The 27,844-nt window shown below is 33.9% G+C and overlaps 1 protein-coding gene across 3 annotated transcripts; it reads left to right on the top strand.

The window, feature by feature from the left end:
• Positions 1–10,042: 10,042 nt before the first annotated feature.
• Positions 10,043–18,998, top strand: LOC128556365 (uncharacterized). Of its 3 annotated transcripts, none has more exons than XM_053541253.1 (6): positions 10,043–10,219; positions 11,307–11,479; positions 15,465–15,606; positions 16,743–16,922; positions 17,921–18,023; positions 18,673–18,998. In XM_053541253.1, the coding sequence occupies exons 1-6, from the start codon at positions 10,138–10,140 to the stop codon at positions 18,992–18,994; spliced, it is 1,002 nt and encodes a 333-aa protein (XP_053397228.1). In that variant the 5' UTR covers positions 10,043–10,137; the 3' UTR covers positions 18,995–18,998. The 3 variants fall into 3 exon arrangements, with proteins under 3 accessions (XP_053397228.1, XP_053397229.1, XP_053397227.1); XM_053541254.1 differs by lacking the exon at positions 18,673–18,998 and adding an exon at positions 18,352–18,655 and having other exon boundaries at positions 11,304–11,479; XM_053541252.1 differs by having other exon boundaries at positions 10,044–10,219; positions 11,304–11,479.
• The last annotated feature ends 8,846 nt before the right edge of the window (positions 18,999–27,844 follow it).

Below are 27,844 nucleotides of genomic sequence, written 5' to 3'. Positions count from 1 at the left end.
GAAAACACATTCATTTTTGTTACTATATATAGTAACATATGTATTAATCTACAATAAACCACAATTGGAAACTTGTTATTTTGATTCTAACACGACATACTAGTATCAACAGTGTTAGAAAAATAGTAACTACTTTTTACGACCGTGCTATGCACTTGGATCGGATGACGTCATTACACGCGAGAGGTTTATTGCAGAATAACCCGAGATAGATTTTGCTCTACATGTATGTAGGTTATTTGGCTGGTCGTGTTAGAATTCTCATTTTCATCATACAAAACCATCATGGAAATACAAAAGAATACACTTATTTTACGATGTGTCTTTAACGGTAATTCTGAATCCAAGGTGGGTAAGGGTATTTAAAGACACGTCACGGATTAGATATTTTAGCATAGCTATAGTACTCAGTAGGTATTAAACTTATTTTACCAAAATGTGTGCCTCAATATAATTACATGTGAAAATCGGGGATGTATTTTGTCTTCTTTTTTTTCAAACGTCGTGAATGGCATTATTAAGCATTGGGTGGTCCTCAATGAGTCATATTCCACCTGTTAAATTTTGACATTTAGGATCTGTCATACTTACATGTTTCTTTCTATTCTTCATATGCATTGTTTTGTAATAATCTTGTTAGGACATTGTAACGTTATAATAAATCCCATAGAAATAGTTTTGCAAGCATTTTATTATTTAGCTCATTGAAGTCACGTAAGAAACTCTACTGTTTAAGTTCATTGCTCGTAAAAAAAAGAATACCAAAACACGACATCAAGGCAAAAAAATAGTTCCTTTATGACGGTTAAAGATTAACATTAGGTCGAATCATAACTTTATTATCTTGGGAGACAACTGAATGTAATATTTTGTTTTTGTAATTGACCGAAAATTGAAAATGCGGTACTACTTCAGTTTGGGAGAATCTAGAGTCCAACATTCAGGGCGCCCTGGAATATCAGCAACCTCTTATAACATTGCTGCCTTAGCAGCCATTAGAGTAGAAAGATGCAAGATATACAGTTTCCCTAATAGCTGCATCAATGGGCATTTCAGCTTGAAGTGATCGAGAAATTATGACCAAACACGTGAAATTATCGAAGGTGTGTGCATCATCTTTTGGCCAACGAGCAAAGAAGCCCTAAGGGTGCAATATTGCAAACCGCCATAGCCGTGTTGCACATTTCTGAACATTTCATGAACAGACCCCGTTAATCAGAATCTGCTATAATCTTGTTAGGTTGCATTTTATGCTTGTAACGTTTTTTTTTAAAGTTTCTATTTGCAAGCATATTTTTGCTTCGTCTGAAAGATGTCTCTCCTTTTGATTAAATATGTATGAAGATCATTTTGAAGCATAAAACTGCTCAAGCAAAATAATAGCAGACTCGGTCTGATTGAGTCTATTTATGAAAGGTAATGAAAAGTGCAACATCCTTCACGTCCCTTAGCACTAGATTAAGAGGAATTCTATTGCAGTGAATATGAATGAAAACTATAATGAACAGCCTTTTTTTTTACTAGGCGGAGTACCTTAAGGATACCGGTGGAATTGTTAGTTTTTTCAAGTTTAATGGAAAACGTCTGTTTTAGATATTTTATTTGAAATTAACGCATGGTATTAACCGTGCCAATCTGGTTGCATGTTACAGCTGGTCTGACTGATCTCAGTGTCTGTGTTTATTTAATGTTCAGGATTGTTTTACATTAATTGACCTAAAATTGTCCACCCATTAACAAATGAGCTACCGCTTATTAATTGAACTGCAATAAGTAATTGGTAGTTTATTATTGAGAGCACATTTATGATTTTAAAATCGACATTTTATTTCGCGCTGGTGCGCGCGCCATTAACATAAAGTTCGTAAATGAGCTCGAAAGATAATTTTTTGTTCTGGTGCGTTCTTTGTTTTGTAAAAAATAAAACTTTCAAAATTTTGTTATGACGCGCTTGCCAGCACGACATAGCTAAATGTCCTAAATACCACGTATGTTATAGCTGATTTTTTCGAGTAAGCACATGTCACATTTTATTGCTTAAAGCAAATATTTCGCTGAAGAGGAATGGCAGACGCCAGAATAATATATTATATGTTGTAAGGTGAAATGTGACTGAGTTGAAGTTATAGGGCTCCATTATGACATATTCCTCATAAACGAAATAGTAAAAAATGTATGACCTTAGGGTGTGCTTGCGTGCATGCGAGCGTGTGCGTGCGTGCTTGGGGAGGGTTAGGCTTAATATCAAGAAAAACAAGATACAACCAACCTTTACTCCCATGGAGGGGGCGGCTAAGTCAAGGATCATACGTCTGAAATCTCAAACTGTTGAATATTTGAATCTGTTGTATCATATTGTTCTATGATATTTTACAATAATGATGCTTGTTTTTTTTTTTTGTTGTTCTTTTTTTTTGTTTTTGTTTTTTTGTGTATGTGTCTGTGTGTGTATGTGTGTGTTTCAAGTGTGAAAACTGCCGCGGAACTATATACATATTAGCAGTGTATTACAACGGAAAACTCGTTTAAACTTTAAATACGAAAAACATGAAAAAAAAATAGTATATAGAAAATATGTTCAAAGCGATTTTTAGAACAACATGATCTGAATTTCAAGCAAAACTGTCGTATTAGCGTATGTTATACATTCTGCATTGAAACTATTTTGCACTGAAACCGCCAGTTTTACAATAATATTATTATGAAGACCTTTTACAAAAAAGACCTCTTTATAGCATACCATGGTTCGTTTCACGTCTGTAGTGAAGCTCTGATGAATGAGAATGTGAAAAACTAAGATTTGAAGATATGGAGATATATCAGAAAAACACCTAAACTAAGCTATGGTTGTGATAAGGGTAGCGTAATGTAATACTACGCGAAAATGAATTCGATGACCCTCTAATTTGTTCCTTCAATCGACAGAAAATAAAGTTGTCATCATCATGTTAGTACTTTTGTCAAATTCTATCGTTTGCATGCCTCCAGATCGTTCGACAACAAAAAAAAATATTTATTTGTTAGATATCTTGAAATAAATGCTATATTTCTTAAGGAGGCTTTAGAACTTACTTACTGACAAACTTTATGTTACGGAAACACATGAGAATTTGCTGTTTTTCGATTATAAATATCTATATTTTGAAGTCATTATTCACTACTTCATCTATAGAGTTATTGGTTACGACGACGGGAAAATGTCTTTATTGCCGCGGCGGTGCGGGGTTCGATTCCCCACGCGGTTATCTAGAGATAGGCCCTAAAATTTTCAATGATAGAATTACATTAAATAAAATCTAGAAATTAATTTCCAAGTCCTTGAAATAACCAAAAATGATTTCACAAATGTGAAGTTTATGATAGTTTTGTTAATATCAATAACAGAAGTTTTAATTTTTAATTTAAAGTTGTGATCCACAAAGAATGACAACTCTTGCCTTGGGCTAGTACTTATAAGTAGAGATCTATTAGTTTACTTCCCTTGCAATTACACAATTGAGTGGAAAATGAAAACTGTTTAAGACACAATATCATACTTTTTTGCACAACAAAATCATTAAGGATTTATTCATTTGTGTTTGATTTACCCCTCAAGACATGGTTCCTATGATTCTGTCAACTTACATATGGTAAAAAATTACCTTTTAACAAGCCAATAATAAAACGAAGTACCAGTAGGTAAATAATAGTGCAGATAATACAGTTTTGCTTGTATCAAAATGTCACAATAGATCCACTTTTGTAATACAGAACACCTGGTAGGATTAGTAAAGGTGCAATTATATTGATCTCTATTTCCTATGCCTAGGTTATCTTTTTTTTTTTCTTAATTTTGAACTTTTAAAATATTTTAGAAACAAAAAATCATATTCTAATGTTCATAAAATGACCAAAACTTCAATTTGAAAGAAAGATTATTTTTTAGCCAAGTCTGGAGGCATGCTGCTTTAAAACAAACTTTTTTTCAAAACTCAACATCATACTAACGCTCTGACGTCACTTTAACGTAAGTAAAGTAGCGACTTTACCGTTAAAATGATCTCCACAAATTATACACCATTTGAAAGACATTTTTAAATGAAAATAAGACGAGTAATTAGCAAGTCGATACTTGCCGACTGAATAGAACGATTTACGAAAACAATCTGAAATTACGGTTCATCAAAAAGAAAAATGTCAATGCATGGTCGTGCTTGAAGGTTACAGAAATATCAAAAATGTGAAATAACTCATTATGTAAGGAACATGCTCAATTTTTATAAAACAAAATGTCGAAACGGAACCCTGTAACTTCAACTTAAGCGCATTTCACCTTTCAGGAATACAGAGTATTTGTTGTTTACTTCCGTTGGGTACTATGACGCTTCTATGCAATACAGTAAATTACCTGACAGACAAATTCTGACAGACGAATAAAAATTGAAAACCAACATTCTGAAGCGGATCGATACGTTTAATTTCTTTAATTCTTCGCAAGAGAATTTATCTGGTAGTGTTTCCGGGGAGTTCAACGGGCTACTATTGGTGCATGTCAGGATGTGTTGATACATAACATTCGGAATTAACCAAACTGTTTTTATACAGTTGGACACGGCTGGTTGTGTTTGCATTGTCATGTGGAATATTTGGATGGCACTTTTCTGCGTGCCAGTTCATTCATTTCATTTTTACAACATGATGTTGCACGACTCATAGGTACAGTGGTGAAGAGCACATACTTTATGTGTCAAGCCGCCCTAAACATAAACATGGAATAAAAATGGATCATTTGAGCCGCGCCATGAGAAAACCAACACAGTGCATTTGCGACCAGCGCATCCGCGCAGTCTGGTCAGGATCCATGCTGTTCGCTTTCAAAACCTATTGCAAATAGAGAAACCTTTAGTGAACAGCATTGATCCTGACCAGACTACGCGGATGCGCAGCTGGTCTGGATCCATGCTGGTCGCAAACGCACTATGTTGGTTTTCTCATGGCGCGGCTCATTTTATAAATGTTTCTAGACTGGCTCCCGTTCCTATGTCTGTTCTGTCATATTTCTCATAAATAAATTTTCTTCGTAAACAGAGGAAGTATATGGAAGATTATTTATGCAAAAATTCTATTATTGTATTTGATCAAACGCTTTATGATTAATGACAACTATTATTGCATTTGGTAAAGTGCTTTATTGTTGATGACAAACATTATTGCATTTTGTCAAATGCTTTATGATTCATGACAAACATTCAATTGCATTTGGTCAAATGCTTTATGATTGTAGACAAATGTATGTTATGTAACGCAATTTTGATGAATATAAACACTATATGCTGGTGTTTGATAACATACTTCCTGCATAGCTCTATATCAAATGTTCGCATGCATATATTTCTATTAGTCTGATGCACAGAATAAATCAACTGTTTGCATGTATGACCATACTTTGATTTTGTAAAGTAGCTCTTCCATAATGTGTTTGCATTAATTACAGTTTTAAATAGGAAAAAAAGAAATTTCGACACTTGGCACAGCGACAATGCACTATCCACCATACACTAAGTTCCTTGACTTCAACGAAGCCGGGAACCGGCAAATTTTGATAAATTTTAACGCCAGGGGCGCCACATGTCCTAAAATTATAAGGACTGATCCCCAGGCTTGTTCAATTGCTATAAAGGAACAACAACGAACAAGTTCTTTTAAATTGCCAGTATGTTTTAAAAATAAAAATTGTTTCTTCACTAACTTGCTTACAATCTATCCAAACAACATACAGAGTACCTTCAACGTGAAAAAAAAAAACTTACAGAAAATGTCATAATCGTAAAGGAAAAAAATGTGAAAATGAAAGTAAGATAGATCTCCGGTTCTAAATTTAGCGCGTTCAAACGTGGTTATTAATAAAACCCGGCCCGGCCAAAACCACAGAAATAGCCGATTCTGATTGTACGGAAACCACCGGAAACTTACGGACGGAAGGCTAATATAATTACGAATGATATCGTGTCGATATCAATTTACATATTTAGAATTTAGTAAAAAAAAAAAAACACTGAACTTTATGATGCCCGCGAGGAACTTCTTTGATGAATGGGTTAAAACTGCGTGTTCTTTCTGGTTGCAAAAACGTCTTAATATAATTTGTAAACTTGTACACAGGAAATCGTTATACATAGCGTTGTTTTGACGAGCCTTCTAATTAGTTCCCGATATTTTGTATCGTTATCATTATATACTATCTTATAATCACGTTTTGTCCAAAACGTTGTTATATTTCGAAGAAAGGAATTCCTCTCGGGCCTCAAAGAGTTTTTGTTTCACCTGTGCATTCCCAAAGCCTAAATAATTCTTTGTGTCCGGTAAAATGCCTAAAAAAATAGGTAGTAAAAAGGCAGGATTTTTTATACTTTTTTGTTCAATGAGACTTTACGGAAATTATTTTTATGTCAAAAAAAAATGAATACGAATAATTTCTAATATCACTGACAATTTTTAGAGAATAGAATGAGCAGTTTTTTAAAACTTTTTATTAAAAAGATTTTAAAAAATCTCAAAGACCATAAAACAAATATATAGAAACAAATAGTGAGATAGGTTTGTTCACGCAGGATTCTGAGTATCTCTTGAACTTAGTCGACTGAATTGACGTACGATGAAAGTCACAAATTGAATATATTGTGGTACATTGCAGTTTGTGGCATAATCGATTTCATATTCGGCAGGTTCCTATAATGTTTTAATATATATATATATTTTTTTTTTTTCTTTTTTTTTTTTTTTTTTTTTTTTTTTTTTTTTTAAGTTTGCAAGTGATCTCTGAATAAACTGACTTACTTAAGTTATATTCAAATTAGTTCAAAACTATATAGAGTAGAATCGAGATACAAATTTTACCTTTTTTCATTTTTGTACAGATGTCTCGTAAACCGGAGGTCGCGGGGTCGAATCCTGTCAGCGGATTTTGACCGTGACTCCAACAGTCCCTTCTTTCGGTGCGAGTACTGGTTACTTTCCAGGAAGCAGTCATCGAGTGTATTTTAACATTTAATTTAGTTGGTGAACCAAAACTCGACGCGGAAAAGAAATCTTTTAAATGGGAACAAAATTACCATTTAACTGCACTCAATATACAGAACGATTCACAGTTTCGTGAAAAAAGACCAAGTAAACTTGAACTTGTTAAGGTTCGTTTGGATATTTACCAATGCTCTACACTTTCAGATTATGAATTTAGATACTTCAAAATTAAACTTCAATGGTTAGACATATCTTGCAAAACTTTGCAATTTATTTAGGTTGATTTGATATATTATTGTATACAGAATGCCTTTTCAGTCAGTTTGCTAGTGCTCGGCATTTTTGATACATAACAACTGAAGGATCGTTTGAGCCCGCTAATCATAATTTACAAATAAGTCTCGAAAAAGCAAAATAAAACTTTGAACGGATGTTGTTTCTTCAAATCTCACAAATTTCTTCATTAAGATTTTTTTGGTAAATTTATCAATATCACAATGTACTGCAGACGATTTACTCTAACACTGCTTACTTTACTATGGTTACGTGACCACACCTGAAGTGAACTGTACTTGGATCTATATTGAGCAGCTTTAATGCTGTCGCATTCTGAGACCTTACGTTTTGTGAGTTTTTCATTGGTAGAACCAAACCTATTGTAATTATGCAAATAAAACTGTTGCTCTTCTTTTGTATATACCGAGTAATTGTACGATAGTTTGCAGTTTTTTACGAAAGATTAGAGTGTAATTTTTCAGCTATAATTGGTTTGTTAAACTGCCCATGTGTGGCCAAATCCATAAAGCATCTCAGAAAAGTTTTAACCTTACAATTTTTTTTTCAACTTTACGGTAAAGAAAGTGTAATGAGCGGGATTTTCCAGAAACAAGTTGCATCCTTCATAACTTGTTTAAATAATAGTAAAAAGATCTTCACCCGATATTGCATTGTATTGAAACTCCTTACGCAAATCGCGTCGAGAAATCACATTTTAGCTCAACCCTAAATATATATAGTTGTGACGTTTCTGTTTTACGGAGATTAATTTATTTTTTGGGTTTCCATTTTATCCAAACATCGTCTTTTAATCAGTACGGAAGTATCGATCTCTCATAGGGAGACACGAAAATGTAATATCACATGCGCAGAAAAACAAAATAGCGTTGTTGTGCATGTGATATGAAATTATTGTTTTATCATTAAATCTATATTTATAGTCCTTTCCATTGTTCTAGATGTAGTCACATGTTCAACGATAAAAAATCGTATTTTCTCGAAGGCGGAGCCAAACACACATATTGACCTCCAGCTGTGACGTCCACACGTTATTACGTTAAAACAATGCGACGTCGTATACAATTAACCACGAAAGATGACCTAAGGCTGCAGACATTTGTATCTAATGTTTATACTTATGAGTAGGCTGGATTTGATAATAAAACAATTGTCGTTTTTATGTGTGGTCGATATGTGGATTTATCGACCTGTTAAAGCGATATCAAGTCGATAAATTCGCTCGAGGTTGATATTGCTTTTATCAGGCCGATAAATCCACATATGAGCCAAGCCATGAGAAAACCAACATTGTCTATTGCGATTAGTTTTTAGTTTATACAAATTTGTTTTAGCTCGATTGTGATGAAAGCTTCAAGCTTATTGTAACCACTCTCGAGTCCGCTTCCTGGAAAAACCAGTACTGGTGTCATATGAGAAGTCATGGTCGTGACCCCAGTGGGGCTCGAACCCACGACCTCTGGATTGAGCGGCCCACACCTTATCCACTAGACCACCGCTCCCTATTGCGATTAGAGAAACCGTTAGCAAACAGTATGGATCCTGACCAGACTGGGCGGATGTTGGTTTTCTCATGGCGCGGCTCATATCGACCTCACCAAAAGGCAATTATTGTATAATATCACATGCGCAGAAATTGAAAATAACGATTCTGCGCACGAGATATAAAAACGCTTATGATATATTATTCAAGTTAAACTAATGGGAAAAGTGCATTGGACATTGTGTGGGGTATAATAATTTAACATCTAAATTGCACACATTTGTAATCCATGCTTTAAAATATTCATTTTAAAAACAAAAAAGTTAACATTGTGTGAATAGTTGTATAAGCATATAGCAAAAGCATAGTTCGTAGTCCGATTTCCGTATTTCCGTGGTTTGGGCTGGGCGGGTTTTATTAATAACCCCGGCTACCTCTTTCTACGAGAGTTTCTTGAAGGGATCAGCTATTAACTGTATTCTCAAATAAGTAAGCTGGAGTTATCGTGCTTCATTTAAACGAAAATGGACCCAGCTAACAAAATATGAAGACATGAAATTACGTATATGAATAAGCATAAAGCGCAATACAGAAATCGTTGCTCTCTTGACAATACACAAGTACTTAATGACATTACAGTGTATGCATGTAATAACTGTAATAAAAACAGTTGATTAACAATGAGAGAACGTATTTGCTAACATTTAACTAGTCTCCAATAGCCCAAATCAAGTAAATGACTACCAGTTCTCTTTTGGCACTTGGCGTTAGAAAAAATACTTTGAAAAATTATCATGAAGCTATACATAAGACACTAAGGATTTTGGCATTTAAAGCATTAATTGGTTTACTTATATCCATATATAAGTGATCTAAATTGCAACATGTAGCATGCGTTTGTCATCAACAATAAAGCACTTTACCAGATGCAATAATAGTTGTCATTAATCATAAAGCGTTTGATCAAATACAATAATAGAATTTTTGCATAAATAATCTTCCATAGAAGTAACTCAGCAGGTTATTTCTGTATTGACATTTTTATACTGCCCTTGGCTCTGTACGGTTGAGCCATCAAATAAAATGTGCTCATGAATTTAGAGGCTTAAAATTTACTTATAAAAGGTTTACAGTATTAAAAAATAACAATACAGCCAAGGAGCTCAAGGCTAAAATGTTTCCGAAACAGGAGTTTGTACAAATACATTCAAATCGCAACTTACCCATACTGTTGTGACCATACATATTAAGTTGTTTACATAGCCAATTTAAATATATTTACACTTCCGCCAATTTCCGCCTATTTCCGTTTTTAAATAAAGTTGAGTGTTTGCTTAAACAGATATTTTCCTCTATTTATAATGGTTATTACACAACGAGAGTGGAGTATGTGTGCATTTTTTATTCATCTATTTATGTGGATAATGGTACAGGGTTTGGAAGGTAATAATCCCTAGAGATATTTTTGCCAAAAAACGAATAGCTTATAGAGAGGTAATTGTTTGTTCCAGTGAATGACATTTGTTCTATCCATGTGTTTTCAATGCTTTTAACACAATTTTCGTAATTTAAACGTTGGACTACGTTTTACTGCGCCTGGCAACTTGCCCAGCGCGTGGACAGGTCTGCGGTGAACTACGTTGAACTACGCTTAAGTACAGGCAGCCTCGGATATCTACGTTCAGCTACGGATCAATTTGCATGAATACGTTCGCACTAAGGATCGGTATATTATCCAGTCACACATACGGCGCGGATAGCTACGTCTAGCCACGGATAGAAACGTAATAATCCGTATCGATCCGTACCTGAGCCGTACCTTAAAGTAGTAGCCCGTATCAATCCGTATCAGTCCGTACGGCTCATGTACGAATCGATACGGCTTACTACGTTTCTATCCGTAGCTAAACGTAGCTATCTGCGCCGTATGTGTGACTGTGGTATAAGTTTCATATAAATAGGCCACGTGTAGCCAGCGTTTTCATTACGATCATCTTTCACATCATGTCAAACTACGGCAAGGTAAGATTCAGTACGTTAAACTACGGATGAATAAGTTTCAAGCAAGTTAACTGAAGTCACGCTCAAATGGCTGCGGATCACTCAAGCTTTTGTGCATGTTCAAAAGTTGGAGAAACTTGTTTTGGATAAGTATTGAATACGTTTTGGCCAAAAGTTGGTATGGATTGTTACGGATTATTACTTTGAGGTACGGCTCAGGTACGGATCGATACGGATAACTATGTTTCTATCCGTAGCAAAACGTAGTTATCCGAGCCGTATGTGTGACTGGGGTATAACAGTACTGCTTTATTAAAACTAGAGAACATCAGTTTATTAATGTTTGTAAAACAGTTAAGCCACTCACCGATCAAATAATGAGTTACGGTGAAAAACAGAAATCTGATATCGTATACAATTCTTTATCAGTACTGTATTCTAAAAGAAAGAGCAAGGTTAGAATACAGTATTTTGGCGAGATTGTATATGCTGTAAAATATTTTTCCATATATGTTTTTTTCTTTAGCAGCAGTTGGGAAACAATATCCTGCCGGCTATATAGGCTGTTACAGTGATGACAAAGGGACGGTGTTGTTTCCAGACAGAGTTTTATCTGAAAAGTTGGATGATTCAGATTTGAATTGTGCTACTAGATGCAAACGAGAATGCAAGAAATTAGGCTACAGATATGCGGGCACAGAGGTATGTATCTATAGATTGTAAAGAGTATCGATCTTCATACTGTCAGGTAAAAAGAAAATAATTCCATTTCTGAGGACAGAGCACGATGATTCTATTTAGTCCATGTTTATACATGTATGTCTGTAAATATTATTTACTACTGCAAAAAGTATCTACCGGTGTTTGATTTACCTGAGTTATTGCCCTTATGTTTTAAAAGCTGAAATAAAAAAGTCCATGTTCATATAATACAATGTTTGCAATGCTACAGTATAGCGCCCGTTTCCAGCTAACCTGAACTATATGTAGGCTGAGATATTAGTGGTGATTGATCATCCGGCTTCAAACGTCGTGTCAATATTTTTGTTTAAACATCTCCTCCGAGACTAATGGACTGAATTTCAAAATTTCATTGATCTTTTTCAGTTTTTTTTCCAATGATTCAGCTTGGCTTCTTTTGTGGCTTTTTTGTAGCTTCTCAAAGTGAACTGCAAACAGAAAAAAAAACTATTAAAAGGACTTTTACTCCTTAACAAGACGACGAATCTTCACCAAACTTGGTATCTCTCAGCCTTGAAAGCTCCTCTCTCAATTTTTTTCCGAACTGTTTGACTTGGTCAACTTAGGGGTCACAAGAGCCAAATATAGTAAAAATCATTTATAAACGATTTCATCTCCTGACCCAGATATTAGATTTGTACCAAACAGGGTCTTCAGCATTCTTGTATTGACCTTGTTTTATTCAAATCTTTTGTTCCGCTTGGCCTATTACAAGGGCAGCTAGAGCTTAAAATAGAACAAAGAAACTATTTTGAAGACTTCTAATGGATCTTCTTGAACTTAGTCTGCAGCAGTCTCTTATAGTCATGCCTCTAATATTTGTTCAAAAGATTCCATTTGTTCTCTTTAAGGAGCCACCAGAGCTAAAAAAACATTTAAACGATAGATGATGGATCTCGACACCATCGATGCATAGTTCTCATTTAGTTTTATTTCAATGGTTCTGTTTAGCTCCTATTATACCGTGTTCACACTAGCAGAACGGTTTTATTTTTATTAGGCACTAATTGGCTATAATTGGTATTTGACATTCAAAACCCATCAAAATATAACCTAGTTTGCGTCCACACTTGGAAAAGAAATGTGGTTTAAATATATACATGTAATGTTGGAAGTTAACAAATATCTTGCAATAAGCAAAAAGGTTACAAAGAATTGAGGCTAACAGAAACAAGAAGGGGTCATCAATATTTAAACTTCTGTGTTCATCTAAGAATTTCTGTTTATTCCATCTATTGTCCATTTTGAGCGTCAGTATGACTCCATATCGCAATTTAATGTTTTTGTTTCAACAACAGTCCAATTACTTTTGCCAGCCACAGCATCAATTGTTTCATACAAAAGAGAAACACATGGTATTCTTCCTCCAAAAGGTAAGATCTGTGGATTTGGGATTGTAAAACCAGTTATAACCTACATTTGCGTTCACATTTGTAAAATAATGTAGCATTACTTTTTAATGTAGTATTAAAACCACCTCACTTGACCTTTACAAAATTCACGTTTTACACCACATATAGTGTGGACGCAAACGAGTTTAAACAAGAAATATCTTTAAAAATGATGGTCGGCGAATTGTAATAAGGAAAGAAGTTTATGAATTTTTCATCTAACATTCATCTTTCATCTAACATTTTTCAAATTGCAAAACTAAACACCGCACTTTAACAATTTAAATGGTTCTCTTTTAATTTTTCGCAAAGGTTTCGTAGGGTTGCAATTTTGTTTAGTTTATCCTTAGACGAATAATTACAGCAGTAGTTTGATGAAGATTCATGAAGCGGTTCATGAGAAGAGGTCATTAAACGTGTTTATATTTTTAGCTAAATTGGCCCCTATCCCCATTTGTAACAAAATAGCAGGAGACCTTACGATATTGTTACACATCGAGTTTGATAAAAATCCATTACATTTTAGTGGTTAATGCGAAGAAAGGCATATCCACTTTTAGCTATAGTGGTCCCTAATAGGGCATAAGTTCCTATATAAATAAATCTGGAAGAGGACCTTATAATGATGTTCCAGACCAAGTATGACAAAGATCCACCAAGCTGTTCATGAGACGCTGTATAAAGGCATTTCTAAATTTAGCTCTAGCAGCCCCTAAAAGGGGTCAAATGTCCCAGCTGAACAAAGTTGGCTGCGGGCCTAATAAAGATGCTACAAATCAAGTTTGATTAGAATACATGAGAAAAAAATCAAGGGATTTTTTTATTTATTATTTTTATTTATTTCTAAAATAGGCCAACTGATCCCGCTATAACAAATAGCATATTCGCTATTCATGAATCTTTGGACAACGATGTCACACCTATAAAAGAGTGAAGGTCAAGCAAAACATACATTTGTAATTATTTCAATATTTCTGTTTCATAAGCAAAGTTTGACCATAGTCATATCACAAAGATAAACTGTATGCAGCGTACCTTCATTTCAGTGTATCGAGATTCAGTCATTATATAGCATATATATAATAAAACAGATTTCAATTGAGTTCAATATTTGCATACCATACTAAAGAAAAATATTCATATATAATAAATCAGTTTAATAATTTATAACAAATATATATCAAAGCAAACAAGTACTCATTTTAATATGCAACCTGAATAAGTCACAAAAGCAAGAAACCTTTTCATATACAGACGACAATTGTAACAAGGAAAATCTTTTAAAAAGCACTTCTCTACATAAAAGACTCTTATCACACCCTTATTCATGTGATACGCAGACCGTATTCAACTCTTTCTTTAATTTGATATATGTTGGTATTGAAAAGGTTTTTATCATATTTATTAAACTTACTTATCATTTTGAGATATATCAATGTTCTTGCTAAATATACTGAGCCAAAGTTAGCTTTAAAACTGTGAACAGCGTCGTTTAGGATAAACGCTTTGTCTACATTTCACTCAGCGTAGCACAATCAACAGAGTGAAAGAAATTGACACTCTCGTCCAATCAGGCAGTGTTGCATAAATCTTCCATTTTGATAAATTATCTATAATGCGTTATCAAGTAGTTTGAATTGCAAACTGAAGTCACGAGGCATAGGTAACGAAAACGAATTTAGACGGCGTCGCCGAAAAATAAATCCAAGTTAATGTAGGATTAAAAACGTAGTCTGAACACGGTATTAGTGGCCACTAACGCTAAAATTAGAGCAACCTTTGAAAGACTTCCTCTCAAGAATCTCTCGGTCAAAAGATCAAGGTCCTCCTTAGGTGTGAGGTGTGGGTCTTTTTTATATGGTTATATCAGCCTTACACAAACATTATATAACATACATGCATAAGCACACTTGATGCATATATGTATTTAAAGATTTTGTGCATTGTTTAGTTTAGACTTGTAACTAAAGGTCAATGAGGAGACACAATGACTTAAATATCAAAGAAGACAGCCAAAAAGTGTATAAAATATAGCTATTATAAAAGTAGGTGAAATACCTTTATATTTGAAGATTGTTCTTTTTACCAAGTTAAATATTCGTTGAACTTGGCTAATAAAATCATATTTGTACAAGAAATCATTATTTCTGAATATTATCTTTGTAATCTGATAACCTAATATAAGTTTTGAAACACCTTAATTTTCCATTAGTGGTTATTCCATTTGGGGTTTCAGTTGGACCCATACTGAATTGATGTCTCCTTTGAAACAGGGTGTATGATTAACTCATGTTCATAATGGAATCTAAAAAAAACTAATGAAGCATGAACATGATGACAAATTTGTACAGAATACTAACATTTTCCGCTAAAACAATCAGACAATACCATTTAATACAAATCTTTACTTGCCCGTTGCCATGGTAACCAAAAACACAATCAATCCATATTTTCATTTATGCCAGGGTAGGTTTAACTTTTAAATCAAAACAATGCTGACATATAGAATATCATATCGTTATATCAAGTCATATGCCTACATTCTTTACTTACAGAGTGGCGAGGAATGTTTTTGTGGGAAAACATTTAATTATGACCCCGAGAAACTATCCGACGCGGACTGTAACATCAAATGTCCTGGAAAAGAAGATGAAAACTGTGGAGGAAACTGGCGTATATCAATATACGATACTCAAGGTAATTACAGGTGACCGCTGATACATCTTTCAAATGTTATAGGCTATTAGCTCTGTATCGAGATATATGAAAGAGTTCGTTCTGCAGCGGAAATATTGTGCGACTTTCGGAGCGTAATATTGTTTAGATAAAGAATGAGTGCGTATTTCTCGATGCACAGCCAACACTTTTTTATATCATACTATGTACACATACTGATCTTATATAAATATTACGACTGTTTTCAATAGCATGAATAAGCACACCTTGAAATGATGTCACGCATCAAATTCGTACGTCAATAATATTATGGAACAATTGTCGTTTTAGGTGACATTGTAACTCAACGGAGAGTTAAAATAAGTATGTAATAACGATTTTAAAATACTTAGATGTTGTTGTCAATTGTTTCAGTTATGTTTTGCCGTCGTAAAAGAGTAAAACAATTCTTATGTTAGTAATTACAGAGTACCGCCAAGCCCACTACACATTATTGATGTACATGATTCATTGGCATCTTTTTCAGTTAGGTGAAATCCTATTGTCCTGTAAATAAAGTTATAACTGGTATATATACATATACGATACTAAGGTACTTTAGGATATGGCCGATGCAATTAATTAGGACAAAAGTTCAACACACACCTATATGAGGGTTGAGCACAATGTACTTAACATAAACGGATGGATTAATTATAACACAGAAGTAACTAATAGACCCAAACATATATGGAGAAGAAATACCACCTTGGAATGGTCAGTAGCAAAAACACCAATAGGAAGTTTAAACTAGTTTTTTGGTGCATAACTTCACTCTACTTCCGCCCATGTTCCTATGTTACACGACAGAGTACTTAAACTTACTCCTCGCGAAATGAAACCCTTACACACAAATAACAGAAACCACAGGAACACATTGCAAACCACAAATATGCTCGTGTAGAGATATATATCCAAATCAGTGTGAACACAATGCATTTGCTGTTGCCAGACCACCAAATCAGTCTGTTCTAAGCGTAGGATCGTGTATTTAAGAGGAAGATGCTTAATATGATTATTTTGTTGTCAATTGTTTCAGTCAAGTGACCTTTGTTTTTGAAATATTAACAACAGTATATAGACTTTGTCTTCCAAATGATTACAATCTTTAATTTTAGAGAATAACTCAACTATCCAGATCCTGACGACATCCGGAACAACTACTTCTGATATAACAGAAACAACTACTTTTGATATAACAACAGAAATTTCTGATCTGCTTATATCACCGACGACAGTTGCTCAATCAACATCCGGCACAGTTACACCTATGCATTCTGCAGACAACATGAAATCTGGTAAAATGTTTTACCTTATTCTAGAGGCAGTATATGGTTACCGTTAATGTTATTAGACAATAGTTTCTTTTAATTAATTCATATTGAAAGTTATTAAAGCATATACAACTTATATATATTATTGTGATAAAATGATACCATTTGTACGGTTCATGATCAATGACAACGAAAGATTGTACGGGGATTGTTCAAATATGAATGCATCTAAGCACATAAAAATGTATCCTTGATAGATTTCAATAAAATATTTATTTGGTCCCCTCGAAGCATTCACCTCCAACAGATATACAAAGTTTCAGTCTTCTAATTCAATTATTGAAGGCATAAGGAGGGTGAGGGAGCACAACAACCTTTTCCTGCTTCAGAAAGTCTTGTACATTGACGCCTTTTGCGATGACGCATTGTCGTGTAGCAATCTGACATTGGCAAAACCACTTGCGAGTCTTCGAATTTTGAAATATTTCTTCAGTTTTCGAAGAACTTTAGTCTTGTAAAACTTCGCATTTACGGATTTGCCTTTAGGTACAGCAACCTGAATGGCAGGACCCTGAGTTGTGAAGAATATGGCATACATTACCTTCTTGACACTCATGGTCCGCTTTCTGAAGCAGGAAAAGGTTATTGTGCTCCCTCACCCTCCTTATTCGCCTGACCTTGCCCCGTGTGACTTCTTTTTGTTCCCAAATACCTTTTCTGGTCGACAATTTGTGCAGCGCAAACACCTCGGTTATGCAATATTCCAGTGTCTTCATGGTATACCTAGAAAAGACTATAAAAATGCCTTCAAGAATTGAATTACAAGACTGAAACTTTGTATATCTGTTGGAGGTGAATACTTCGAGGGGAGCAAATAAAATTTTCATTGAAATCTATCAAGGATATATTTTTATGTGCTTAGATGCATTCATATTTGAACAATCCTTGTACATTCATTTTTGGAATTAATTTCTTTAATGCAGAATATATTATTAAGGCAGTTTCAACATCTTTCTTTACAGGTAATACAAAAACGTCATTTCCGGTGGTGTACATTTTCGTCCCAGTTGGTGTCATAACTTTGGGAGTTACAGTTGCAATAACTGTCATAGTATTGAAACGCAGGTAAAGAAGATGTTAAAAATAATCTATCTGTCTTATTATTAGATTTTATTTCAGAATATTAAAATTAAAGAAAGTATGAAAATCTAAGAGGCTCGCTATTTGTTTATGTTGCATAGTGTTTAATTTATCTATGTTCTAATTCGAAATGGCATAAAATCAGCCTGTGCATCATTTGTGATACATATATGTAAATAATGACGCACAAAATTTTGAACAGATTTATTTAGGACCGGTTCTGAATTATTTTGTTATTTCTTACTTTTGCAGACTGCACTGAGTGCCAGACTTGTTTATCATTATTATTATTATATTTTTTATTATTTTGTAGGATGAAAATATTCTAGTTTTTGAAGGAGTTACACTGAAATATTACTGCGATTAATGAGGGTAACAAAATATTACTTTAACCCCTAGCGCGCTGATGGCAGTTGATTCAGCCTTTGCGACCAGTGCAGACCAATATCAGCTTGAACACCTGTGCAGACTATCATGGACTACGCTGTTCGCTATTCAGTCAGTAAATTTTCAGTAAAAAACCCTAGGAATGATAAATACTATTGCCCAAATTGAGGGATGGACCAGTCCAATGTTAGAAATTTAGCGGGCTAAGGGTTACGGTAAATTTCTAATATTCAGTTCTGATTTTCAGGAAAAAACAAATTTTGGTGCCTGAAGTTGTTTATGAAGCAGCTGATCCTAATGAAGATTTATATGAAAACGATACAGAAAGACATCAAAGTTCAGAGAACACTCCTCAGAATCTAACTCCAAAAGGGCAGTTGGATATGACGCAGTATGACCATATTCCTCGAAATGTTTCAAATTCCGCCGCTGAATCTGACACTGAGTATAACGTCCTCGGTATGAAAACACCTAATAAACCAGAATCTGGACAATTTTACGATCACATTGTAGAGCAGGACAAACGATTGAATGACAAAACCTACTCACATTTGTCATATAATCCATAGAAAAGCAAACGTGAGAATGGAGTAAGTGATAGCAATTCGTACATGCATATTTAAAAATGGATATATATTTATAAAAACTCTATGAGGAAACGTTGTAGGACAACAAAAAGTACTTCCAGAAATGTCACGGTGATAATCTGTTCTTACGGGACAATTAACGATTAGGAAAAATTTATTATAAAAAAACTAAACTTATGTCCGAAAGTATCTAAATACTGAATGTTGAACGTCCATCTGTATATGACTAACATCAGACCAAAGGTTTGCAGTGAGAGTTATTACTTTAAAAAAAAGATACATAATTTTAAAAGCTTATTTCAAGCTTTTTAAAAAAAAATTCAATATAGCTTAAGCTATTTGTATTTATGTTCTTGTATCCTCTCGGGATCCAGTGTGTTTGAAAGGCATTTCGTTGATGTTATAGGCTTTAATATCTCACTTGTAAATATTTAAGATAGAATTATAGAGTATGAGAAAATATATGTTCAAACAGTGTCAAAAGTTTAATTATAAACCCGAGCGCTTTCGGCTTTAAAACAATTTTTTCGAGGGTAGCATAAATCAAAACAATACAATAACGGCGTAAATGCTTCATGTATAATTCGATATATAATTGCTAAATGAACATATCGCTCAACAGAATTCTGTAAGATCATGTTAATTCATAACACATCTGTTACAGTCATTGGAAGTAGTTATCTGAATATTAATACATTTTGTACTCCGCTAATATTAATACACTTACAGTAGCACCCTGTCTAATGATTTGTTATCGCATATTCTGCCAGGAGAGCAACATGTGGTAGTTTTTGATTGGTTATCCTGTATTTTCTCTGAGGAAGCAGCGGGAAAAGGAAGTGTATGATATGAGGTTAATTAAAAACTATGTTCGATTGCAAGAAGCGATAAATTGAGATTAAAAATGAAATATATAGGGGCCATCGGAGAATATATTATTTCAAAGATATCATTACATTGTTCACTAGTTTAACTTTTCACTGGTGCTTACTAAAACATTCATTTGTTGAACAGATTCTGAAACAATTATTGTAAAATGCCGATGATAATTTACAGGAGAAAATATTTTTATCTAGAAAGAGAGCTGTCTGATTTGTTGGGGGATGCTTAAAGTAGCGAAATTTGCCGATATCGAAGCAAAGGTTAAAAAGAACGTTCGGCATATAAAATACATATTTGAATTTACGTAGTATGTTATTACTGATATTACGGCTTGTATTAAAATTCTATTCAGTAGTTTTATCAATTATAAGAATATACGATACCACTTAAAAAGGAAAGTTCGATTAAATTTTATAGACGAATAAACTTAGATTAAAATCTTAATCTATAAGTTTTGCAAAATACATAATTATATAAATGTGAAAAATGAAAATAACGGCTTAGAAAGTTGTTTTATTGATTAAGGATATAGTCTATTCCACTTTAAAACATGGCGTGAAAAACGAATGAAACATAAGAAACTTGAATGTTCTAATAACTACCATGTGTAATATATTGTTAGCCGCCATTTGCGATTTTTAGTAGAAATATGCATTTGTCCCTCCTGGGCGTAACTATTTAAGTAGGGAAGCGATTTCTTTCATTAAAAGTTTGTATTGTGGGTTGATGTTCTCACTAAATAACAAGAACATGCATATTATTATGTATAGCTGAATTACTTATGTTCAGATTTTATAGTGGTCTATAATTGGCGCCTTGAGGTTTAGTGTTTAACAAGGAAATTGTAAATTTCAGACGTTCATTCGATACAATACACCAAGACACGATAGCTATTATACTTGTTTGTAAAAGTAAGAGGTAAATTTAAACAATTAGTTACAATGTATTTGGAGAAACTGAGAAACAACGGAAAAATTCGGAAGGTCGGTGGCTATGATATAATGTTTTTCTGTAAAAAGTGAAAACAGCTGGGTTTTCTGAGGGATGTGTGTGAAATCTTCCTTTTTGTCTAGATTATCTAAAAAAACACGGATAAAATGCTGTAAAAATAAATGTTTCAAACTGTTTATCAATAATTGAGATACCTTCAAATTATATTTATTCCTGTGTAAAGTTTATGATGGCAAACTGCGACGAAATTAGTTTTAAATTGTACGGTAAGTGCTAATCTTATCAAAGTATTTAAAACTTGAAAAACTACTATCGTTTATTATTAGTATACGGCTTGCCAGTCAATAGTCAAACGTATTTCCGAAGCCTGAAAGACCGAGGACGAACAGTTTTAACTGTTGAGAGTCATTCAATAAGTGTTTTATTACATGACATAAGAAATCAATGTTCTTATTTTTTTATCAAGTAGGTATAAAATTACTACTTATGAATACCAACTATGTTTGCATTAAACTTCATTACAACAAAGTGTTATTTATCTTAAAGGAATTTATACCAAATATTCAGGCCGTTATTATGTGTGTGCTAAGAAGAGAAAATTTCAACCCATCAATGTTTTAAATGGAAAATTGTTGTAGAAGGGGGAGTATTATTGATATACTTTATGTGCAAATTAAATTTGTTATAGACCTTGTCGTATATGATGTGATTTATTATATTAGAAACATTTTTTTTAAGTTTAAATTAAATTTATTTTGTAATAACTAAGATAGAGTACCAAAGCATTAACCTGAATGTGTAAGTAAAAGAATTTTTAAGATATAAAGGTAAATTGGTAAGAGACCTTGTCTCGTATAATATGATGGATGACATGGATCAAACCAGTTTTTGTATTAACACAAAAATAGTGAAACGCCTATTACGGTAAAATGGGACATATTTGTGATATAAAGTGCTAACAGTTGTTGATCTGGACTCGTGCAATGCCCCTGATGAACTTGGGAAAGGTGAGGGAGGGGAGGGAAGAAATAGCATCAAAATTTTGAAGACAATTCTTTTTATGAAAACAGAGCGAAAGTGCACAAAACATAAAAAGAACGAACACTAGCTAGATGCAGACCGGTATAAAACAGCTGTCCAAAGTGTTAAGTATAGTTTTTTTTTAAATGACTCACAATATAATATAAGCCATTAATAAAGTAGTGAGATTTTATTCATTACTTCCTCATTAGATTGTCCGAGTGTATACATACTTCACATGTCACTGACGTAGTCAATTAGCAATATAAGGGTGATGTCCTGTGGTATTCATTCGTTAACCACGGTCATGATTATGGTCATGGAGCAACACGCTTACATTGAAACTGATATTTCCAAAGGGATATCGAGTGCAGAAATATTTATAACGCTTCGGAATGTATTTAGAAATGGTGCACTTTTACAAGCTGCAGTTTATAGATGGTTGCGGGTCTAGACGTCAAAGCAGCAAATGAAGCACGAAAGACTTTTTTTACTCTCAAAGCCGATTAACATGCGAGAAGATAGCACATGATACTGGAATGTGTCACATTCCGGTACATATGATTGAAACGAATGAAAAACATGGCCGTATGTCCAAAGGGAAAAGGTACAGCTTATGGAATTATATCAAGTGTATACACGTACGCAATGGCTGAGTACATGTAAACAGTAACACTAGAAAATGCATTGATAACAAAAAAGAAACAAACAAACACGAAACATATCTAAGAAGGAACATAATAGGATAATAGGGTACTGCACTGGGTCAATCAATGGGAGTTTAAACTAGTTTATTGATGCCTAACCTCTCTCTTAAGGCCCAGTCATGTTCTTATATAACAAGACAGTGTAATTACAATTACCCGCACCCTCTCCCCACCCCCCAACCCCCTTCAGTTCAATCACTAGCACATGTAACAGTAACCACAGAAACAAAGACATTGTAAAACAGAAATGCGTTCAGATGAAGATATATAAATCAAAACCTATGGCAATGTAAACATATGTACTCTATTACTTTGTAGAAGCCAGAGCACCAATGTAAACACAAGCAACGACAGAACTAAACCGTCTTAAGAGGTGGGCTTGAAAGCTAACTACCATGACCTTTCCATCATAGGCCAATCAAAGAGAAAAGTGTAGCGACCAACTGTAAAAGAATTGAACACTAAACAAGCGATGTGCCTCTTGCAATATAAAAGGTCGGAAATGGTTTGTAAATCGCATCCCCATAAAGTCAGGTTGTGAAATATCTTGCCCAAAAGAGTCTTAAAATTACTTTTAATTTAATAATTTATTCCAAATAACGGTGATAAAATTTCACAGACAATTTAGGAAGTTTATGACAACGGTAGCCGTGCTGAGGAAGATTTCTAGCAATATCACGAAGATTGAGGTCTTCAGCATAGCGTGAATACAGGCTCTGGCAAATTTTACTAGCTGTGAAGATTAGTTCCTTAAGATATATGGCATGGGGTATATCGCCATCAAGGTGTGGGAAATTACTAAAATCACATTTTTAAAAGTTAAAATCATCTCTCATCTTTCCTAAATGTTTTACAGTTATGTCGCTTTCATACTTTAAATAAGCAATCTTAAGTGTTTAATAAGGTGACTACACCAAGAATGTCGTCAAAACATTTTAGTGTAGTCAAGCTTTGCGGCTATATTCCTGGTCAATCAGGATCACTGAGAATATTTACTATAATAGACGTCCGCTTAAGCTGATACTAAAGATTGATTACCTCTCATGAACACACTCAGTCAAACCGTGTCTGTTATTATTTTGCTTGGTTGCGTTGTATGCTGCAATTGATCTTCTTATATGCTGTATTAAATATAAAAACATCAGTCCTTAAGTGCTGTGTGATGGCTGTAATAGGTCTCCCTGGTCTCGGATTCAGTGTTCTAATATATTTCTGATCATTTTGAATCACTGAGTACATTTCATTTTACTATAATAACAGACCCGCTTAAGCTTAAACTAAGGGGTTGCGGGTAGTTGCACATTACATTACCTCTCATGAACAAAATCAAACAGAGGCTCTTATTTTTTTCTTAATTGCGCTCTATGCTTCTAACATACCTTTTTATAGTTTTTATTATTAATTGCCCCATGTGGTTCTGGGACGATCTATGTATGAAAAGAATTAGAACCACTGCCTTACCCTTGCATGATCGTAAGAGGCGACTAATAGGGTCTTAACACTTGGTTTTGCTGTAACTCTGTGATTCCAGCAGGTACGCAAATTTTGATTCCATACCTCATGTTTTAATCCTGTTTGGCGCCATATAACCTATACTGTGTTGGTGCGCCGTAAAATCCAAATAAATAAATAAATAAATATTTTTAATTAGTGTAGTATTATCACAAGTTGTTTATATCTGATAAAGATGCGTAGACATCAATATAGAGGACGACAACAGTAAGCAAGCACGATACTCATAACAGGAAACAATAATTAGATGTAATCACAACAACAATTATATCTTGACATTTTACAGATGGTTTAGCTATTGTTTTGGTATAAATTACATATCTATGAATTTTTGTCGAAAAACAATATTTTAAGGAATACAGAACCCTCTATTGAACTCCTATCGGATACGGAAAATATTATGTCGGACAGGACGTAATGATGGCATCTCATAGTTATACAGTCAAGCAAAACTGCAAAACCATCTTAATAAATTATAACCCGTTCAACTCAACTCCAGGCATATAAACTATCAAATCTTTAATTTCTACACGGAAAACATATATTTTTGAACATATATGCTTTCCGGTCAATGTGCTGCGAGGCGGCTACTCCATCTTACTCCTTCGTGGGAGGTGTGAGGGAGTGGGGGGGGAGGTTAAAAAATACCAAGTCTAAAGACTAGCTACCGTCTTCTAGTGGCCTGACAATGCTCTCCCCACAATGTTTGGCCAAAAAAAATATTACCCTTAATGAAACTAATGTTATCCATAGAAGTTCAATTGTTAAACAAAAACATGTAAATTCATTAAGTGTATTTCTTCCTGTCATATCATTTCATTAAACTTTTCAATACATCTAAAGCAATTTGAATTCTACCAACTGAATATACTTATATTTTAATCTATTCTATTTTGTAAGAACATGTAATTGTCTATTTTTTAAAGATTTGAAAACGAGGGAAATGTATCTACAGTGTTACTTCATTATAGAACAGCTCTCTATATGCACCAAACTAAAAGGTATATCAATTCCATAGAATTGTAGCCGACAATGTGTCTAGAAAATATAGTCTTGAAAACATTTAAAGCAGCATGCCTCACGATCGTTCGACAACAAAACAATTTTTTTTAGATATCTTGAAATAAATGCTATATTTCTTAAGAAATCTTTAAAACTTAATTACTGACAAACTTTATGTTACGGAAACAAATTTTCTGTTTTTACTACTTTTTACGATGAAAATCGAAAAGCGTTTGTCACGCTTTTACTGCATGTAAGCTGTCACGATTATAAATATCTATATTTTGAACACATTATTCACTACTTCAGCTACAGCGCTATTGGTTACGACGACGGGAAAATGTCTTTATTGCCGCGGCGGCCCGGGGTTCGATTCCCGACGCGGTCATCATTTTTCTTGATTTGGAAATTTTAAAATATTTTAGAAACAAAAATTCATATTCTAAAGTTCATAATAAGACCAAACTTCAATTTGAACAAAAAGATTATGTTTTAGCCAAATCGGGAGGCATGCTGCTTTAATAAGTTAAATACAGAGTATACTTAAATCAGCAATCGCAATTAAGCACGTTAGACAATATGATATCTATAGTCAAGAAAGAAATTTACTCATTTGTCATAATACAAGATTTAGATATTGTGAACTATGGATTGTCAAACGTTGCTAAATTATATAATGTGTTATTATTATTGTATGTTTGTTATTGTTATTCAATGTCGTGTCATTCTTTTCCTAAAACTTGCTATTGTTATATGTAGTAATTCTTATTGTATGTTCGATATTCTTATGGTAAAAGTCATTATTGTTATTCTATATTTTGTTATTGTTATTGTATCTTTGATATTGTTATTCAATGTCGTGTCATTCATATTCTAAGTCTCACCTTTGTTATTGTATATGTCGTAATTCTTATTGTATATTGGATATTGTTATGGTAAAAGTCATTATTGTCATTCACGACTTAAATGGCAATATTAATAACGAAATGTAGAATAACGATAATGACTTTTACAATAGGAATATCGAACATGCAATAAAAAATAACGACATATACAATAACAATAGCAAAATTTAGAATATGAATGACACGGCATTGAATAACAATGACAGAATATAATCATAATAAAATAGATTATATAATTTAGTAGCAGTTGACATGCCATAGTTTACCACCACTGATTCTATAAAGAAACTTATATTCATCCCGACAAAAATAGCTATCATTTTAGTATATGATGTTTACGAGATTCTTGTTTACAAAGAAGTGTACACACATATATCTATATATCGAAACAGATTCGTTAGACTGACATTCAGTTAAAGGGTATATATGAACAAATCTAACGCTTTCCGAAATAACGCTAAAGGCAGATATTGCATATGTTTATGCTTGGCTACCATAACCATGTAGTTGAAAGTATTATTTATCTATCAATTCTAATTACCTCCCTTTTTGCTCTTATATAATCTTATATGCAGTATCGAAATAAGAGCCTCTCAAATGATGTACTAATGCAGAACATGCGTTTAGACATCTGTTTCAGGGGGGAACTATCTTAAAAAAAATAGCTCATTGACCTATAAACTTAAACTTATACTTTCACTAAATTATAGCCATTCTTGAGTACATACAATTGTGGGAAGTTTCAGTCAAACCTAAATTGTGGTAAAATATATTTGCATTTGCAAAAGTGTCATCAAAATAGATATTACGTTAGGTCCACATTTCAATTTAGTGTCGAAGTAACAAAGCACACGACCCTATTTTTAATTTCTATATTTTATCTAAGTATATTATTTATTTATTTTGTTGGGTTTATTGTCGCACCGACACAATTTTAGGTCATATGGCGACTTTCCAGCTTTAATGGTGGAGGAAGACCCCAGGTGCCCCTCCGTGCACAATTTCATCACGAGCGGGCACCTGGGTAGAACCACCGACCTTCCGTAAGCCAGCTGGATGGCTTCCTCACGTGAAGAATTCTACGCCCCAAATGAGGTTTCGAACCCACATCGATGAGGGGCAAATGGTTTGAAGTCAACGACTCTAATTCGGCCACGGAGGCCCCCTAAGTATATTAAGAAGTTTAAAAAACACGATTAAATCAAAGTCTACCTTGTAGAAATTTTAACCAAAACGTGCAGAACTACCTGAATGTAAATCGATATGGGTTGTAATGACACTAAAGATCATACCATTAACTTTCGTTCAGGTTTATTGTTATGTTTAGACTCATACCAAATCTTTCTGTTTTATCAGGAGATGCACTGAGCCGTCATTTTTAAAGAAATAAGATTGTAAAATAATTGCCAAAATTAAAAAAAAATGTTTTTCACTCTATGCAAAACGGAAATCAACAGCCTCTCTTTCTTCTTCTTCTTCTTCTTCTTTTTGGCGTTCAGCGCCTACACTGTCACCCCTGATCCAGCAATGAAGGATGCCGTCTTCTTCAGGTCCTCATTCTTGCCGTGCACTTTGGTTTTCATTGGGGTGCTGTTTGGCCACACACTTTTTCTTTGGTTTCCCAGACGTGGGCATCTCTGCAGAATGTGCTCAGCAGTTTGCTGTTCCAGACCACAGGGGCACATCGGAGAGGGAGACAATTTAAGCTTTGTGCACATGTGGGCATTTAACCTGTTATGTCCTGTGCGAAGCCTAAAGATGATGACTTGTTCCCATCTTTCTAGTAGGTGGTAGTCATCCTTGGTTGGCCTTGGATTTGTAAGTGCTTTAATCATTGTCACCTTTTCCTCGTG

Source organism: Mercenaria mercenaria, chromosome 4, assembly GCF_021730395.1.
Source record: "Mercenaria mercenaria strain notata chromosome 4, MADL_Memer_1, whole genome shotgun sequence".
NCBI classification, from domain to species: Eukaryota; Metazoa; Mollusca; class Bivalvia; order Venerida; family Veneridae; genus Mercenaria; species Mercenaria mercenaria.
This window is presented reverse-complemented; position numbering and strand designations above follow the sequence as displayed.